At 37.5% G+C, this 17504-nt stretch overlaps 1 protein-coding gene and 1 pseudogene across 5 annotated transcripts in view; one reads left to right on the top strand and one right to left on the bottom strand.

Moving 5' to 3' along the window:
- The window catches only part of FARS2 (phenylalanyl-tRNA synthetase 2, mitochondrial), a 571180-nt gene that overhangs the window by 156615 nt on the left and 397061 nt on the right, over nt 1–17504 (top strand). For all 5 annotated transcript variants that reach the window (XM_053664097.1, XM_053664098.1, XM_053664100.1 and 2 more), the window contains exon 3: nt 10121–10280. In XM_053664097.1, coding sequence (XP_053520072.1) covers nt 10121–10280 — 160 coding nt within the window. The remainder of the gene's footprint in view (nt 1–10120; nt 10281–17504) is intronic.
- Nucleotides 5874–9075, bottom strand: LOC119059612 (transmembrane protein 216-like; annotated as a pseudogene).

Genomic DNA, 17504 nt, shown 5'->3' on the forward strand with positions numbered 1-17504 from the left:
AAAGCAAGGAGGGGAAGCTGTGAAGAATGACCAACTTAACTGTGAAGAAAAAGGGTAGTTTGTAGTATGAAATGGGATTAGTGGGAGTTTCATTTGTTTTGTAGACTGTTTAAGGGGAATATGTTTACTGAGGAGAAAGAGTCATAGATTAAAGGTATAGGAGACCTGAGATGATTTCTAAATAAGAACATCTGAGGATACAGAAAGTGATGGCGTTGGTTGTATTCAGGTTGTATTCAGGTCACTAGGAGAGGGGTTACTAATGCCTTGAGCTTGACTAGAGAGGGAAATGTACCTTTTGGGTTTTTTTGTTTGTTTGTTTTGTTTCTAAACTAAGATGGGCATGAAGGATTGAAGCGTGACTGCAGAGGCAAATGCATTTATGAATAGGAATGAAAGGCTAGAAGTTGGGGACTCTCTTACCTGATGACTTCTCTTAGGGAGAAGGAAAAACCAATTTTAGTTTTCCCCTAGTGAAAGTAGTATAGGTGGGATAGACATTTTCAGGAGTGAGATACAAGATTAGAATAGTCTCTGAAGTTAATTGGGGAGAGCAACTGGTACTTTCTTCTCTGAGATTTGATTCTTGACTCAGCACGTGCTTAGAGAGGCAGTCTTAAATAAATTAAGTAATTAAGAAGAAATGAGCAGAGGATCTGCTGTGTTCAAGGCACTTTGATGATCAAGACTTCCTTAGTCTTGAGGTCACACCTGTTGCACAGAAAGCTTTCCTGTTGCTCCTAAGTTGGTTAAAAATCACAGTAGCCTGTCTCCTTTCACAGCAAGAGTTTCAAATGCTGCCGTTTGGCCATAAGTCTCTCTTTAGCATGCTGACCTCGATCAGCAGAGTATATGGTCCCTGTATTCAATTTTTGGATTATCATTTTACTTTAGAATAGTTCTGAGTTCACATAAAAAGTTTCTAAGACAGAGCAGAGAGTTCTCCTGTGCCCCACACTGTTTTCCATGTTGTTGACATCTTACAATAGTATGTGTAATGATTAGTGAGCCAATCTTTATGTATTATAACCTGTATTTATTTTTGTCTGTGTTTCCAGACCTTCTTGCTGTGGCCTTTTCAATGATCTTTGGCAGTGAGAGGAGCACTTGTGTATTGATGATTCAGAAACATAAATGGAATCAGCAATTTAAACAGTGTCTCCTGTCTTTGGAATTGTCTTGTACTAACCCCTACTTCTTATCTCTTTGAGAAATCATACATACAGTTGAAGGGGGAAAGCCTGTATAGAACAATAAATACCAACTTGAATTTTATCATGTCAGTATAACCCTATCGGTTGTATGTGTCTTTTAAAAAGTATCATTATCTAGTAAATGCAGTTTGTTAGACAAAAATTTTTTTTAAATAGGTTCATGAGGAATAAATAATGAAAAGAGTGGTTTCTTGATGAAAAGATTGTATACCATCACTAGGGGTAACACAAGTTCTCTATGTTCTTTGCCTCTAGATGGCACTGATTTTATACTGGCCTGTCATTTTTGAGTTATGCAGTTTGGAATTAAAAAGTCTCTTCTGCTTAACATCATGTTCATGTTCACTAGTGTACTCTGTTTCCATGTCCCACCCAGCAGAACACAGAACTAGGAACCTCTTTTATTTGCTGTAGGAGTCCATTCACAGCAAAGTCATTATGAGTGATATGGAGTTTGCTGATTATTTTGTTAAGTAAAAATGAAGAGAGCATCTGTATCATGTAATCTGCAGTGAAATAATTCTGAAAAATTTTAAATGAGCCTGTCTCTTCTGCCCATCTCCCCTTCCAAAAGAAGCTGTTTAACAACTCTCTTGTGTCCTGTGGGCACCTTTAGGTTTTCATTTCTCAGTTCTAATGCTGTCTCCTCACAGCATTCCCCACCCCCTACCCCATGCTCCATTCTGCCAAAGAATTCTCTTTACTTGTTAGTCAGAGACTAGTGATTTAAAAATTTTTTCTATCTAATAAAGCTGGTAATCCCTTGAGTTAGATCCTTTCTAATAGAGTCATACAGCTAAATTAAACATTTAAAAATATCAGTTTGTAGAAATGTTTTGTGACTGTAGGCATAGCTTCATTCTAAGACAGAGCACATCAACACCAAAATGTCAGTTTGGTACTATTATTGAGGTTTTAAACCTCCTCCTCCTCCTCTTCCCCATTTTCCTCTCCTCTCCTCTTATTCCTCCCCACCTCCCTCTCCTCCTTTTATTCCTCCTCCTCCTTCTCTTTCTCCTTTTTCCTTTTCCTCTTCTTCCTTTTCCTTACCCTCCTGTTTTTTCCTCCTTCTGCTCCTGCTCCTTTCACTTTCCCTCTCTTCTTCTTTATTAAAATTCTGGTTTCTCCATAGAAATGATCATATGGAGGGTTAGCAACAGGGGTGTGGGAAGAGGGGAAGGGGGAGAAGGTACAGAGAATGGGTAGCATGGACAGTAGGTAAAAAATAGATAGGGGGGAGGGTGAGAATAGTATGGGGAATATAGAATCTAAAGAACTTGAGACACATGGACATAAACTAAAGAGGGAGGAATGGTGGGGGAGGGGGTGTGCAGGGTGGAGGGGAATGAAGGGGGGAAATAGGACAACTGTAATGGCATAATCAATGAAATATATTAAAAATAAAAAATTCTGGTTTACACAGCTTGAGTTCATAGTTATGACCTCATTTCTTTTTTTTTAAAATCCTCACCCAAGAACATTTTTTCATTGCTTTTAGAGAGGTGAAGGGGGCCAGAGAGGGAGAGAGAGAGACATCAAGATGTAAGAGAGAAACACTGGTCAGTTGGCTCCTGTACACACAACCCTGCCTGAGGATCCAACTTGCAACCCCTTGGTTTATGGGACGATGCTCCAACAGACCAGGTCACAATGGCCAGGGCTGACCTCATTTTTTCTTGTACTCAACCTATTTAAACTATTTTGTTTGTCTATACTACCCAGTGGTATTTTTCCATTAACGTTATCTTGGATTTTTCTTCATTACTTGCGTTTCTTGTACTTGTATTTACAGTTGATACTGTTCAGAGCAAGTATGTTGTTAAGGGCTGTTTCATATAGGCTTTAGACTTTTGATCTATTAGCAAAGGCAAAGATTGACTTATATACCTAAAATTAGCTGAATTGGTGATTAGCTTATGAACTGGTTAAATTTCAAATGCTGTTGAAGTAACCTTATCATATTTGTTTTAATGTTATAATGCAGAAATTCTTTGTAACTTGAAAACATTATCTATTTCTAATTCACCTTTTAAAATGTTGTCTTAATGTTGCTCCACAATTTCGTGTTCCAATACTTCCCTTGTTTAGGTTATTGAGAAAGCAAGCATAATTTTTTTCTCTGACTGTGAGATTAGGCTCACACTGAAACTTGTTAACAATGGCCAGCTATCTCAGGCTAGAATGTGGAATTGTTTCATCAGCAAAGATTGAGTTAAAATGTGATGAGCTTGTGCTTCTGTGTATCTCACATGCTTAAAATATTCTTGTTAGATCTTGCCTTTTATGAGCCCCCAGCCACCATAGGGATTACTTAAATTAAGGTTTTATCTTGATTATTTTCTATGTAACATTTCTATGTTTCTATGAGACATATGAAAATGTTTCTATGAAACATTTTCTATGTTTTCTAAAGCTTTTAGAGCTTTATAAGATGAACAGCAATATCAGAAACCCATGACTTTTCCCTCTGGAGGGTTTCTTCTGAACCACTTTTGGGTTTGAACAATGTTTCTTCTGCTTTCTCATCTGTATGAAGAGTATTTATGTGTTCAGCTTGTAAGCATTTCTGTTCCACATTTCTACTACTGTGTCCTTTGGTTCTCTTTCCTTTAGTGAAGAAAGAAAAGCACTGAGATAATCCACATCAACTTCTGGTTTCATGATAGGCACCACAGAAATATCAGCCTCTCTACCACACAATGCCTTGCTGTTAATGATGCAGAACATTGCTGTAATTCACATTTGGTTTCAGAGCAATTGTCCTCAAATGACTGTTCACGTTGATGCAATTGCATATAGTAATGCATTTGAAAAGAAACCTTATCATTTTTTGAAGTGTTTATTTACCTTGTGCAATAATAATTTAATTAGGATAAATTGTGACTATGTTGTATAGGGTACCAAAAGCAGACTCAGTGTGAAACCACTGTAGTTCCTCTCTTTTCATGTTTTCTATTCAGTCCTTAATCCCATCCATTGGACTCTGTCAATGCTGTATACATGGAATCCAAAGAGATGATAGTGTATATTCTGTCCTGGAAATTACCATGGAGCCTTGAAGATGCAGTTGTGAGTCAGATTTTGGGTTGAATTTAGGCTCTACAACTTGCTGTATAATAGAGAAGTTACTTAAGTTCTCTAACCCCAGGTTTCTTATTTGAAAAATGGGTAATGGAATCATGTAGTAAGCAAGGTAAGCACCCAATAAGGTAGCAGCTGTAGTAGATGTTCAATAACTGTTAGCCATGGTAGTATAAGTGGCAGCACAGTTTGTTAAAGGATCATTTTACCTGTGTCAGGATCAGAGAGATGGGGTGGGTAGGTATTTAGCATTCATATGTGAGGTAGGTTATATAGATTAAATCAATGACCAATAGATATTTTTAAATGTCCAAATAGAAAAATGATTGCTTTGGGAAGTCCTAAGTAACTCCTTGAAATTTTGTTATCATCCAAGCCGTTTATACTTTGCCATCCATAGCATTTTACATAAATGTATATTATTCTTCTGACCTTTTGCCTTTTTATTTGCTTTTAAAATGTATGTTTAAAATCTGGACCATTTGAAAATATTCTTTTAAAGAATTTCTAATTTTTTTTTAGATTTTATTTCTTTATCTTTAGAGGGGAAGGGAAGGAGAGAGGGATAGAAATATCAATGTGTGGTTGCCTCTCATGTGTCCCCCGCTGGGAACTGGCCTGCAACCCAGGCATGTGCCCTGACTGGGAATCAAACCCTGATCCTTTGATTCCCAGGCCTGCGCTCAATCCACTGAGCTACACCAGGCAGGGCAGAATATCTAAATTTTTAATTCTAAAATTTTTAATTTAAAAATTCTAAATTTTTAATTTAGTTAGCTTTTGCAGCCCACTTTTATTTATTTTTACTTTTTTGCCCAACAGAAAATACATAGTATTTTTTGGACTATAAGACACACACCCCCCAACCCCCAGAGGAATAATGGTTGTTAATGCTGCTGTTGAGTTCTATTTACATTTACATTGGTGAAATATTATGTTATTAAATATTTTACCACAATTTTTGCTTCAAAATATTTTTTCCTACTCTAAAACCTAGGTGTATCTTATGGTCCAAAAATATGCTATTCATTATAAAATAGTGCTTGTTTCATGATGAGAATAGAAAAATAACCCTATGAGCTACTAAAAAAGTTCTAGAGCTCAGTTCCTGAAGAGTAAGGATAAGAGGCTTCTGTGTCACTTGAGCACACCATCCTGAGGCACTCCATGCTCAATGTGTGACAGGTATGGCACAACACATACAGGATACAGATAGTGTGGCTCAGGTCCTGCCAGAAGCACAGGGAGCCTATCTGGTCCATACAAGATGCTTTGGCCATGATGATCAAAGAGGGGAACTTGAGATCAGCAAGGAATTGTTCTGAGAATGGCCAGGAGGGAGATAGTTGTGCCCCTCCGTATACTGGAGTATGGAAGAGACTCTTAGGCTGGTGGTCCTGTTTAGAAGATGATGCACAGTGGTCTTATGCTTGCTTTGTTGCCCAGGTGTTAGTGCTGAGGAAAAGCTGCAACTTTCCCTAGGACCGCTGCAACCACCACTTTTCACTGGGTTGGCCAAAGTACCAGAAGTCTGTGTGGTCTTAGCCCCTTAGGCGTGCTGGTTGAAATTTTTGTGCTTCACATCCTGTCCATACTGTAGAAAATGCCCAGGCTGAGCACCTCAAGTGGAAGCTCTGAACCACAGAAGAGCAAAATGCTGTTCATGATGGCTTCCAGCCAGAGCACATAGGTCTGCAGCAGCATGTAATAGGAGGCCATCAGGGTAGATGGGAAGGTCAAAGCCACACTAACAGCAAGTGGCATCTTTTGTTGGCAGAGGTTTCCCTTTGTATCAACAAACAGTCCAATCATTTACATTCCAAGTAAAGGAGGAGCATCACCAGATTGAATACTAGGTTGGCTGTTGCATATGGTAGCAGGAGACATTTATACAGAGATATGAAGAGTTCTAGCAGGAAATAGATAGCATAATAAATACCACCTGTTAAAAAACATGATTTTCAGGAGGGTGGAGGACAACCATTTACCTTGCAGTGCCACCTTCACTCCTATGTTTATTTTTAAGTCTGATTAGGATGAATTTCTTGCACTTGCTTTTTCTCATCTGTGAACTACTTACCCTGGCTTCTGTAAGCAGTTGCAGTGGGGGTGGAATTTGGATCATTTGGGTTAGTGCAATGACACTTGAGAAAAATATCAGAAGAACAGAAGGAATGCTAGTGGAAAAACAAATGACACAGCCTACTGTATTCAGTTAGTGAATATCTAGTTTAATTTCATCAACAGTGGATGTCTCTCAAAGATGAAGCTAAGTGAGAGGCAGCCACTTAAAGGTCCTTGGAATCAAAGATGTAATGTGCTTCAGTCCCAGCTTGGTGGCTAAATGCTAAGTGATCTTAGCCTCTCTGGACCTTCACCTCTCTGGATTTTATTTCCTTATTTGAGGTTGGCTTAGTTGATTTCTAAAGCTGCAGCTCTAATGTATGTTTTCTCTAGACATAATAGTTTACTTGTTTTCGTGGTCTTATTACTCTGTGTTGTACTGTGCAGATAGCCTAATGAATTAGTGCTTTTCCTTCTTTCAGAGTTTTCTAAACTTTAGTGTATAGTGTATGTTTCAGGTATTTTTTTGGATATACAGATGTGTTGGATGTATTATTAGATCTTAGTAGTAATTTTTTCATTTATTTTTGTCCTTAAATTTTCTACTTTAGTGTGTCTATTTATATATTTTAAATTTTTCTATTGTTCACTTACCATTGTCCCCATTTTTCCTCATTGCCTTCTCCTGCCCTGCCCACGCCCACTCTCCCACATTTAGTCCCCTCCCCTGATGCCCATTGTCTTTGTCCATGGGTCCTTTATAGGTGTTACTTAACTCTTCCCCTTCTTTCCTTCCTTATTCCCCTCCCCACTCCCCTCTAGTTACCGTCAGTTTGTTCTTTATTTCCATGTTTCTGGTTCTATTTTGGTTGCTTGTTTGTCTTGTTAATTAGGTTCCACTTATAGGTGAGATCATATGGTATTCACCACCTGGCTTATTTCACTTAGCATAATGCTCTCCAGATCCATCCATGCTATCCCGAAGGGTAGGAGTTCCTTCTTTCTTTCTGCTGCATAGTATTTCATTGTGTAAATGAACCACAGTTTTTTTATCCACTCATTTACTGATGGGCATTTAAGCTGTTTGCATCACTTGGCTATTGTAAATTGTGCTGCTATGAACATTGAGGTGCATATGTTTTTTTGAATTGGTGTTTCAGGATTCTTAGGGTTAATCCCATTAGTGGAATTGCCATGTCAAAAGGCAGTTCTATTTTTAGTTTTGTGAGGAAATTCCATACTGTTTTTTCCATAGTGGCTATATCAGTCTGCATTCCCACCAACAGTTAATTAGGGTTTCCTTTTCTTCACAACCTCTCCAACACTTGTTGTTTGTTGATTTATTAATGGTAGCCATTCTGACTGGTGTGAAGTGGTATCTCACTGTGGTTTTAATTTGCATCTCTATGATAGCTAGTGATGTTCAGCATCTCTTAATATGTGTTTGGGCCCTCTGTATATCCTCCTTGGAGAAGTGTCTATTCAGGTCTTTTGCCCATTTTTTAATTGGGTGTTTTCTCTTCCTGGTGTGGATTCATGTGAGTTCTTTATATATTTTGGAGATTAAACCCTTGTCCAATGTATAATTGGCAAATATGTTCTCTGATACAGTCAGTTCACTTTTCATTTTGATGTTTTCTTTAGCTGTGCAGGAGCTTTTTAATTTGATGAGATCCCATTTGTTTATTCTTTCCTTTATATCCCTTGCTCTAGGGAACATGTTGAAAATATTGCTGTGTGGGATATCTGATTTCCCTGCCTATGTTCTCCTCTAGGGCTTTTATGGTGTTGTGATATATATTTAAATCTTTTATCCATCTTGAGTTTATTTTTGTGTATGGTATAAGTTGGTGGTCTAAAATCTTAATACTTTTTTAAAAAACAATGTTAAAGTGACTGATTTATTTTACTTGGCATTCTTTTAAGCTGTACTATGTGTTAATTAGATGTTTGATATGGGATATTTTTCTAGTACACAAATTAATATGGGATTGTTAATATAAAGTATTTGCTCTATGCCTCCTTAAATCTTAATAGGATATGTGCTGCTCCTTGGGAAATATTGGTGTGTTTTGAATTTGTTCTTTCAATCGTCCTAATCCTGTTCTAATATTTTTGGGATGTTTTCTGTACTTACACAGACACACCAGTGCTTCTGATTGATCTACTAGAACTACAGGGTTGGCACAAATACCACTCCTTTCTTTATTACAAAACCATAAGGATGTACTTCTGTAACTTAAGAATATTACACTCAAGTATACCATGTGACATTTCAGGTGAAATATTCAAATTAAAACTATAAATTATTACACTCATATTATTACTTTACCAACCCATTGAATTAGGCGTTACTTCTGCCAGACCGTGTATACTATGAGTAATTAAGCCTGAAAGCAAAAGTGGATTTCCAGAAAATTTTATGTTTGATTTTGCTGGACACTTAGAGGAACTAGTAGTCTGCAGTTGCCTCAGTTCATTTTCACAGCCCGAGGTTCTCTCTGTGTACCCAGGTAATGTGACACCTGACTATGGGAATCTACCAGAACTGGCTTATTTTTGTGCTCGTCCTTATTATGAGCATGAATCCTTTAGGGCTGGCTACCTGACACCCAACTTGGTCAGACACTGCAGACTTTTACTCTGGCTTCACTTGCTGTGGTAGGTTCTCACAACCAATGGTCAGTTTTTCAGGTGATATACTGGATACCCACATATTCTCAGTATTTCTGTCTGGCTTTGTCTTGGGCTTTTTCCCCCCCTCTCTATTGTGTTACTTCTTCAATGCTTTTAAGAATTTTTGTGTTTTTTAGTAGATTTATGAGGAGGTTTTATTCTAATTATCCAGCCTAATATTACTAGAAACAATAACTAATTTATTATTTTATTAAAAAGTGATTTTTCTTATTTCATGAGAAACAATAGCTACTTTATTATTTTATTTAAAATTTTTTTAATATTTCATGAGACATCAGGTGGAAAGAGTGGTAGATTCATTTGTTCTGGTCTCCATCTTGAGTTAGTCTCCTAACAGACCAGCTTTGCTGTTAAAGATGGGGACACTTTATTTTAGTGGTAAAGCAGCTTATGAATAATAGTACCTGTGGTTAGTAATTGTGATTGTGATGATAATGAGGAAAATTTATTTAGCCATTACAAAGTGCCAGGTACTCTATGCTTTTCATGCATTATTTTATTTTATTATTATAATGTGTCTGAATTTAGTGTTATTATTCCTAATTCACAGAGCATTACCTGAGGCTTAGCTACCATATCACTTGCTGGACTTTTCTTGCATAGTAAGTGGCCCCTGTACTGGGCTTCGGAGATGCTGGTTAGCAAAGTCCAGCATACTTCCTGCCTTCATGGACTTTACAGGATGTAATTTCTAGACTATACCTTCTACCTCATTTCAGGACACACTCTGAGAGAACTGTGGCATGGTCAGGAATATACTGTTAGAGTCAGCAAGCCTGATTCACTGGTATTCGCACTAGCATTGAGGATAATGTCTCTTGTGAGCAAATGACTATAGGTAACACAAAAGTAAAATGGAGAGATGAGTAAAGATCAAAACAGTGTTTTTTAATTCCCTATACACTCTAGCATAATGCTTTTGTTTGAAGTTGGTACTAAATGAATGCTAATTTAGTATGTTCATTGCCTATTAGACAATGGATTTTACTCCCATATTATGTCTTTTGATATGGATGGCCAGAATATTATTTTTATTTATTTATATTATTTCTCTTGGTTTACAGTTATTTGCTGGTGTAAAGGATGGAGAAAGCCTGCAGTTCTTTGAGCAAAGTTCTCGTTCTGCCCATAAACAAGAAACACACACCATGGAGGCTGTGAAGCTGGTTGAGTTTGACCTTAAGCAAACACTTACCAGGCTTGTGACACATCTGTTTGGAGATGGTAAGTTCTCAAATGCCTTTGTCTTTGAGGGCTTAAATATTCATTACTTACTGTCACTCAGAAATCACTGATGCTAGCTGTGTCTAGATTTTTTGGTCTAAGTTGTAGCTTAATGGTTCAGGTCCATAGTGATGTAGAACTTAATAGATTTCCTAGTTCATTCCATGTGAGGAGCAGGAGGATATGAAAGTAGAATTAACTATGGAGAGAAAAATGATGATATCCTGTGATGAGAATGATAATGGATGAAGATCAGGTCATTTATCAATGGTGAAGAAATATACAGACTGATGAGTGTTCAGACTTGCATGATGGGGCAAGATTCTTTTCTTTTTTCATTTTATTTATTTCACATTATTTATCTTATTTGATTTGTTAATCAAAATAATGCATGAAAAGCATAGAGTACCTGGCACAATGTAATAGCTAAATAGTTTTTCCTCATTATTGTTACAATCACAATTACTAACCACAGGTATTATTATTTATGTATGTATGTATTTAAATTTTTTTCAATTACAGCTAATATTCAATATTATATTAGTTTTAGATGCACAACATAGTGTTTAGACAGTTATATAACTTACAAAGTGATCACCTCAGTAAGTTCAGTACCCATCTGATACGTTACGTTCCTTATGCTGCACTTTACATGCACATGACTATTTTGTGACTAGCGTTGTGTACTTCTTAGTTCCTTTACCTTTTTCACCCAGTCCCCCAATTCCCCTCCCCCCTAGCTACCATCACTCTATTCTCTATATGTATGAATTTTTTTCAGTTTTGTTTATTCTATTCTTTAGATTCCACATATGAGTGAAATCTTATGGTATTTGTCTTTCTCTCACTGACTTCCTTCACTTAGCATAATACCCTCTAGGTCCATCCATGTGGGGCAAGATTCTTAACCATGTGAGTGGGCCCTGTGGAAAATTTGACATATTTATATATTAATTACTACTGTCAATAATAAAAATATTAGCAGTGAGTTCCCTGGAAGAACAATATTGTTAAGAGCTGCACTCTCACTTTAGTCACTTGCCCTCGATTATTTCTCTAAGAAAATTTTTGTTTGTGCCCTGGCTTGTGTAGCTCAGTGGATTGAGCACAGGCCTATGAACCAAAAGATCGCAGTTCAATTCCCAGTCAGGGCACATGCCTGGGTTGCAGGCCAGTTCCCAGCAGGGGTCACATGAGAAGCAACCATACATTGATATTTCTCTCCCTCTCTCCTTCCCTTCCCTTCTAAAGATAAATAAAATCTGAAAAAAAATTTTAAAAAATTGTTGTTTGTATTGCACCCTCTTCCAATTATTTCTAACTTCCTTGAGATAATATTTTGTTTGTTTTTAGAAAGCTGTAAAGAGAAGGTTAGGGGATTTTTCTTAATTGTGACCTATGATTTAAAAATGTTTGGAAGATAGAAGCTAAGTAAGCTTTTATCCTTGTGAAGTTTTTAAAAGAGCATCTTTATTGAGGTACATTGACAAAAAATAAAGTACACATATTTAAAGTATACAATATGCTGCCCTGGCTGGTGTAGCTTAGTGGATTGAGCTTGGGCAGCGAACCAAAGAGTCACTGGTTTGATTCCCAGTCAGGGTACATGCCTGGGTTGCAGGCCAGGTCCCCAGTGGGGGCCATGTGAGAGGCAACCACACACTGATGTTACTCTCTCTCTCTTCCCCTGTCTCTAAATAAATAAATAAAATCTTTAAAAAAAATGTTAATAGTATACAATATGCTAAATTGACATGCAATAAACTGAACGTATTTATACACTTTTGAGTTTTGTCTTAACAAAACAGAACTTTTATTAGTTTTGACTTAGGTATAACACCTGTGAAACCACCAGGAGAATCAAGATAATAAACATGTTCATCACCCTCAAAAGTTTCCTCCTGTCCCTTCCTACTTTCTCCTTCTTGCCCTTCTCTACATCGCCTCACTCTATCCAACCAGCAAACTGCTTTCTGTCCCTATTGATTAGTTTTCACCTTTTAGATTTATGGAAATGGAGTTCTGTAATGTGTACAACTTTTTCGGCCCGGCTTATTTTACCTAGCATAATTATTTGGAGATCCATGCATGTTGTAGTACATATCAATAACTTAATCCTTTTCATTGCTCAGCATATCATTCCATAGTTTGTTTATTCATCCACTCACTGATAGACATTTGGATTATTTCTAGTCTTTTGCTATTGCAGGTAGAGCTTCTAGACACATTTTTCACACAAGTTTTTGTGTATGGATTTATGCTTTCATTTCTCAGTGGAATTGCTAAATCATATAGTGGATGCATTTTAACTTTCTGAGAAGCCACTTAAACTGTTTTCTGACGTGGTTCCAGTTGCTCTACATCTCCCACAACGCTTGGTATATAGTCAATCATTTTAATTTTAGCCATTTATTTTTTATTTCTCGTTTTATTTTTGCTTAATTCCTTCACCTTTTTCACCTAGCCCATCTACCCCCTCTCCTCTGACAGCCATGAATCTATTTCTATTTTGTTTGTTAGTTTATTTTGTCCATTAGGTTCCACATACTGGTTTTGATTCACCTTTCCTGAAGTTGCTACATTCTCCAAAGTCTCTTTGTTTTGATTTTTTTTTTTTAGTTTTTATTTTTATAGAGAGAGGGGAAAGGAGGGAGAAAAGGGGGGAGAGAGAACCATCCATTGGTTGCCTCTTACACACCCACATCTGGGTACCTGGTCTGCAACCCAGGCATGTGCCCTGACTGGAATTAAATCGGGGACCTTTTGGTCTGGCCATTGAGCCACACCAGCAGGGCTAATTTTAGCCATTTTAATGGGAGTGTAGTGTTGTGTCAAATAAACATTCAGCATATATAAAGAACTCTAAGTAAACAAGCGAAAATCAACCTAAGAGAAATGGGTGAACATGAACATGACAAATGATGTAGTGAGAGGACTAAAGAACGTGTGAAAAGATGCTCTCCCTCATTAGTAATTGGGGGAAAGCAAATGAAAATCACCATGAGCTATCCTTTGCCACTTTTCATATATAGAAATATTTTTAAAAATCCAATATTTGGCCCTGGCTGATGTAGCTCAGTGGATTGAGCATGGGCCTGCACACCGAAAGGTTGCTGGTTCAGTTCTCAGTCAGAACACATGCCTGGGTTGCAGGCCAGATCCCCAGTTGGGGACACGCGAGGGGCAACCACATATTGATGTTTCCCTCTCTCTCTTTCTCCCTGCCTTCCCCTCTCTCTAAATAAATAAATAAATAAATAAAATCTTAAAAAATTTTTAGTATTTGTAAGTATTGACAAAGATATAGAAAAATAGATGGAGTACCAAGTCCTGGTCCTATGCAGGAGTCTCATCTCTTACCCCCAGCTGGAGCTCGACTGCTCACTTACTCTTGATTCATCTCCGTTTTTTTCATACCTCCAGATTCCCCTGCTTACCTGGGAGCTCAAATGTGTATTTAAAAGGATTCTTGTTATAATTTACTAAGTTTCTGATGCTCTGTTTTAGCAAGATTTGTTAGAATATCTAGACTTACAGATTGTCAAATGTGTAGTTAATATAATATTTAAAAAACCACTGAATAACCCTATATATTACTTATATATATGTATGTATATATATATATTTTTTAAAGAGCATGTCAGCTTCACTGTAGTTTCCTTTTCTAGGAGATGGAGAGTGGCATGAGGAAAGAGGTACAAACCAGGCTTCAAGTGTGTCCATAGTATTTTATTTAAAAACATAAGTTAAATACAAAACAGTTATAATTTGATAAAACTGGATAGTGGGTACATAGATATTTGCTGTTTTCTATTTCTGTCTCTTGGTTTGAAATATTTCATACCAAAGTAGTATAATGAAATGGTGAAACAGGTTTCAGATAGGGGTTATTGATGTAAACATTTTATTATACCCAGTTTTTCTTTACTTTCATGATAAAAGAAAGGAATTATGATATTTTTAGAAGTAATATAATCTAGTTAAGTTTGGAATGTAGGGAGATGGATTGTTTTTTCAAGCCATTTTTGAAGCACATTTTGGCAGAAAGGATCTCTAGTATTTTAGGGAGATAGTATCCTGTCTCTAGTGACTTAACAGAGAGATTCAGGCTTATCTGAATTTTTTCATTGTCAATCTCTGGAGAGACTCGTTAGAGCTCTCCTTATTTATGTCTTGCTATACACATTTCTGTCATCAAATGATTTGCTGTGTTTGAGGTTTAGAAACTGCCTCATAGTTAGATAACTGAGTGGTCCTGAAGAGACAGGTAGCTTGCTTTCTCTAATGACTAGTCATTTTTTTCTCCTATTTCTTTATTTTTCATCAGCCCTGCTGTTCCCCCCTGAACCTGCCCTCTCAACTTTTACCACACTTCCGTTTAGTACTGCCAGCTCCTTCACTGGCTAATTCTAACTTGTCTTCAAGTGCCAGCTCAGATGTCCTCTTACTAGGACCTGTTTCTGTAACTCATGCTGAATCCTGGAGAAGGTTCACTTTGTGGTCATCTGAGTTCTTTTTGGGGGTGGGCTTTTACTTTTCTGAGCAAGAAGCACTGCTGGATTTCCACCAAATTGCAGGCATCACAGTAGTCAATAAACTAGACCTATTAAGTCAATAGTCAATGCCTATCTTCAAGGAGACGTGAATCTTAAATGCTGTCACAGGGAAACAGTGTGTTATGGAAGCAGATAGGTGAGGTGCCTCCTCCAGTATCCAGTCTGTGCTGCAGGAAAGGTTATTGGTTGGGAAAGATCAGAGCTGACATGTCATTGACAGCAAAAGCCCTTGAGCTGGGATGTCTAACCTTTGGGTGTCTCTGGGCCACACTGAAAAAAGAGCTGTCTTTGGCCACACATTAAATATATTGTAGTACATAATCACAAAAGAATCTCATAATTTTAAAAGTAAATTTACCATTTTGTGTCAGGCCGCATTCACAGCCATCCTGGACCGCATGTGGCCCGCAGGCTGCAGGTCGGACATCCCTGCCAGAAAGCTTTCAAGAATGAAGAAAGGAAGAGGAGAAAGGAAGAAAAATGGTTAACAGAGAAATCTCATGACCACTGAGGAGCAGTAATATGGAATCAGAAGAGTTGAAGTCCTCTTTCATCCATTTACTGTGAAATCTCGAACAGGCCATTTAGTGCTTTAGGCCTCAGTTTTCTAACTTTCTAATGTGCCTTGTAAAAAGAAATATTAAATAAATGCATAAATATGGAAAAATGAAGGAATAAGGAAGGGAAAGAAAATTATGATAAAAGCAGGGAACACATGAAGGAATAGTAATACAACCAAAGAACAGTAGTTATGGCTGATTTGTTCTAATTTTGTGTAATGAAATGAGATATGGCTTTACATCGGACTGTGGCACTGCAGTCAAATTGGTATTGATGGTGGCCTTAACATTCTCTCTGAGCATCAGCAAATATTTTTTAAAAGTATACAATGTGCTATTCACAGTAGAGATTATAAAAACATTGCCAGGGGCCTTGAGGATATATGTTTCTCTGAATATGGTCCTGGACTTTTCTTTGTGTTATTATTTTTAATATTTATATTTGATTAGCTTTTAAATCCATGCATTGAGGTGAAAGTTTCAAGATAGCTGTTTTCCTTATAGAAAACCATTTCTACAATATATGATTTTTTTCTGACTGTGATACCCATTATGCCCATGGCCAAGAATTAACAATCTTGGCTTGAAATGGCAATGAAGTTGTAGCTTTTTTGCTTTAGGCAAATGTTTGCTTTATTTTTAAAATACTACTGGCTTAGACTGTTGGTTTCAGATTTCATTACAGATTAGAGTTACTATTTTACAAATCTTCAGATTTCCTTTATTGTGGAATGGCATTAAAGTTAAAAACTTACCTGCTAGGAGAATACTTATATTGTCCATATGCACTAGTCCATCTGTGAACAAAGCCTTTTATTTTATCTTCCCAGCCATGAGATCATTTTTAACCCTTTTCACACAGTAGCCACACACCCTGAAAATCCTTAAAGACACATTAGCCACATGTCTTTACCTAGTCCCCGTGCCTCTCTGCCTAGCCCCCTGTGCACTTTGTGTGTATTGCGGAGGAAGCAATGGTTGGCAGGGGTGTGTGAGCTTATCCCAGGTGTGTCTGCATATTTGTAACATCTGCTAAGATGCTTCTCAGGGAAGATATTAAGCAGGGTGGGAAGGTGACCCAAACCAAGGCCCATTTTATGAACTGTAAGGGTTAGGAATATGTATTACAGAAAACAGGTGAGGTTTGCTTTCATAGTTTTCACACTGAATGTTAACAGCTCCCTCAAGACTTCGGGTCGTGTCTTCCGTACTCTGAAGGATAGTGCCTTGTACTTGATTAATGCATTCCAGAGGGTCATTTCAGTTTTGTCTTGTGTTTTTTTGTGGGGACCATGCTAGTTTTTTTTTTTTTAAATGCCTTGGTAAACCTGCCTAGGTACAAATACTGTCCATGTACAATACTCTCTTAATAATACTTAATAATACCAGGTACAATACTTTCTTAATGATGGTGACAATACTAGAGATAACAATGAACAGTGCCAAACACTGCACTAAACACTTAGAAGAATTATTTTTTTGCTTTGACCTTTATCTATGATGTAGTATTTAAAAAGATGTTCTTGTATTGATTCTAGAGAGGGGGGGAGGGAGGGAGAAAGAGGAGGAGAGAAGCTCCTTTGTGAGGGGGAAACATTGATCACCCGCCTCTCACATGCACCGTAACTGGGTGTGGAACCTACAGCTGCACCACATGTTCCTACTGGGAAATGGTCTTTCAGTCTGTGAGACAGCACCCAACCAACTGAGCTGCACCAGCCAGGGCATGTGGTGTAGGTGTTAATTGTAATCCCCATTTTGTAGATGAGGGAACCTGGACAGAGAGAAACCAAGTTCCAGGTAAAGGTCACACAGCAGGGAAGTGTTTGAAGCAGTTTCAGCTCAGTCTGACTTCTGAACCCATGTTAGAGGTAAGCTCTTTTGATAAATCATTTTAATAATATTTCTGAGACTGTGAAGCCTATGAAAACTGTGGTGTTAAAAAATTGGCCCTCTTCCTGGGCGTTGCCTTCTGAATCTCCCCTTACTCTGACTCCCTATCACTTGTTTGTGGTAAAGCCCTCTTTGCCTCCTCTTATTCAGTTACATTCTGGGTGCCAAAGATCATTTAAAATCTTCAAATTCAGTCTTTCTTTAATTAGTTAATG

Source organism: Artibeus jamaicensis, unplaced genomic scaffold (genome assembly GCF_021234435.1).
Source record: "Artibeus jamaicensis isolate MK-2021 breed Jamaican fruit bat unplaced genomic scaffold, CSHL_Jam_final contig_335, whole genome shotgun sequence".
NCBI classification, from domain to species: domain Eukaryota; kingdom Metazoa; phylum Chordata; class Mammalia; order Chiroptera; family Phyllostomidae; genus Artibeus; species Artibeus jamaicensis.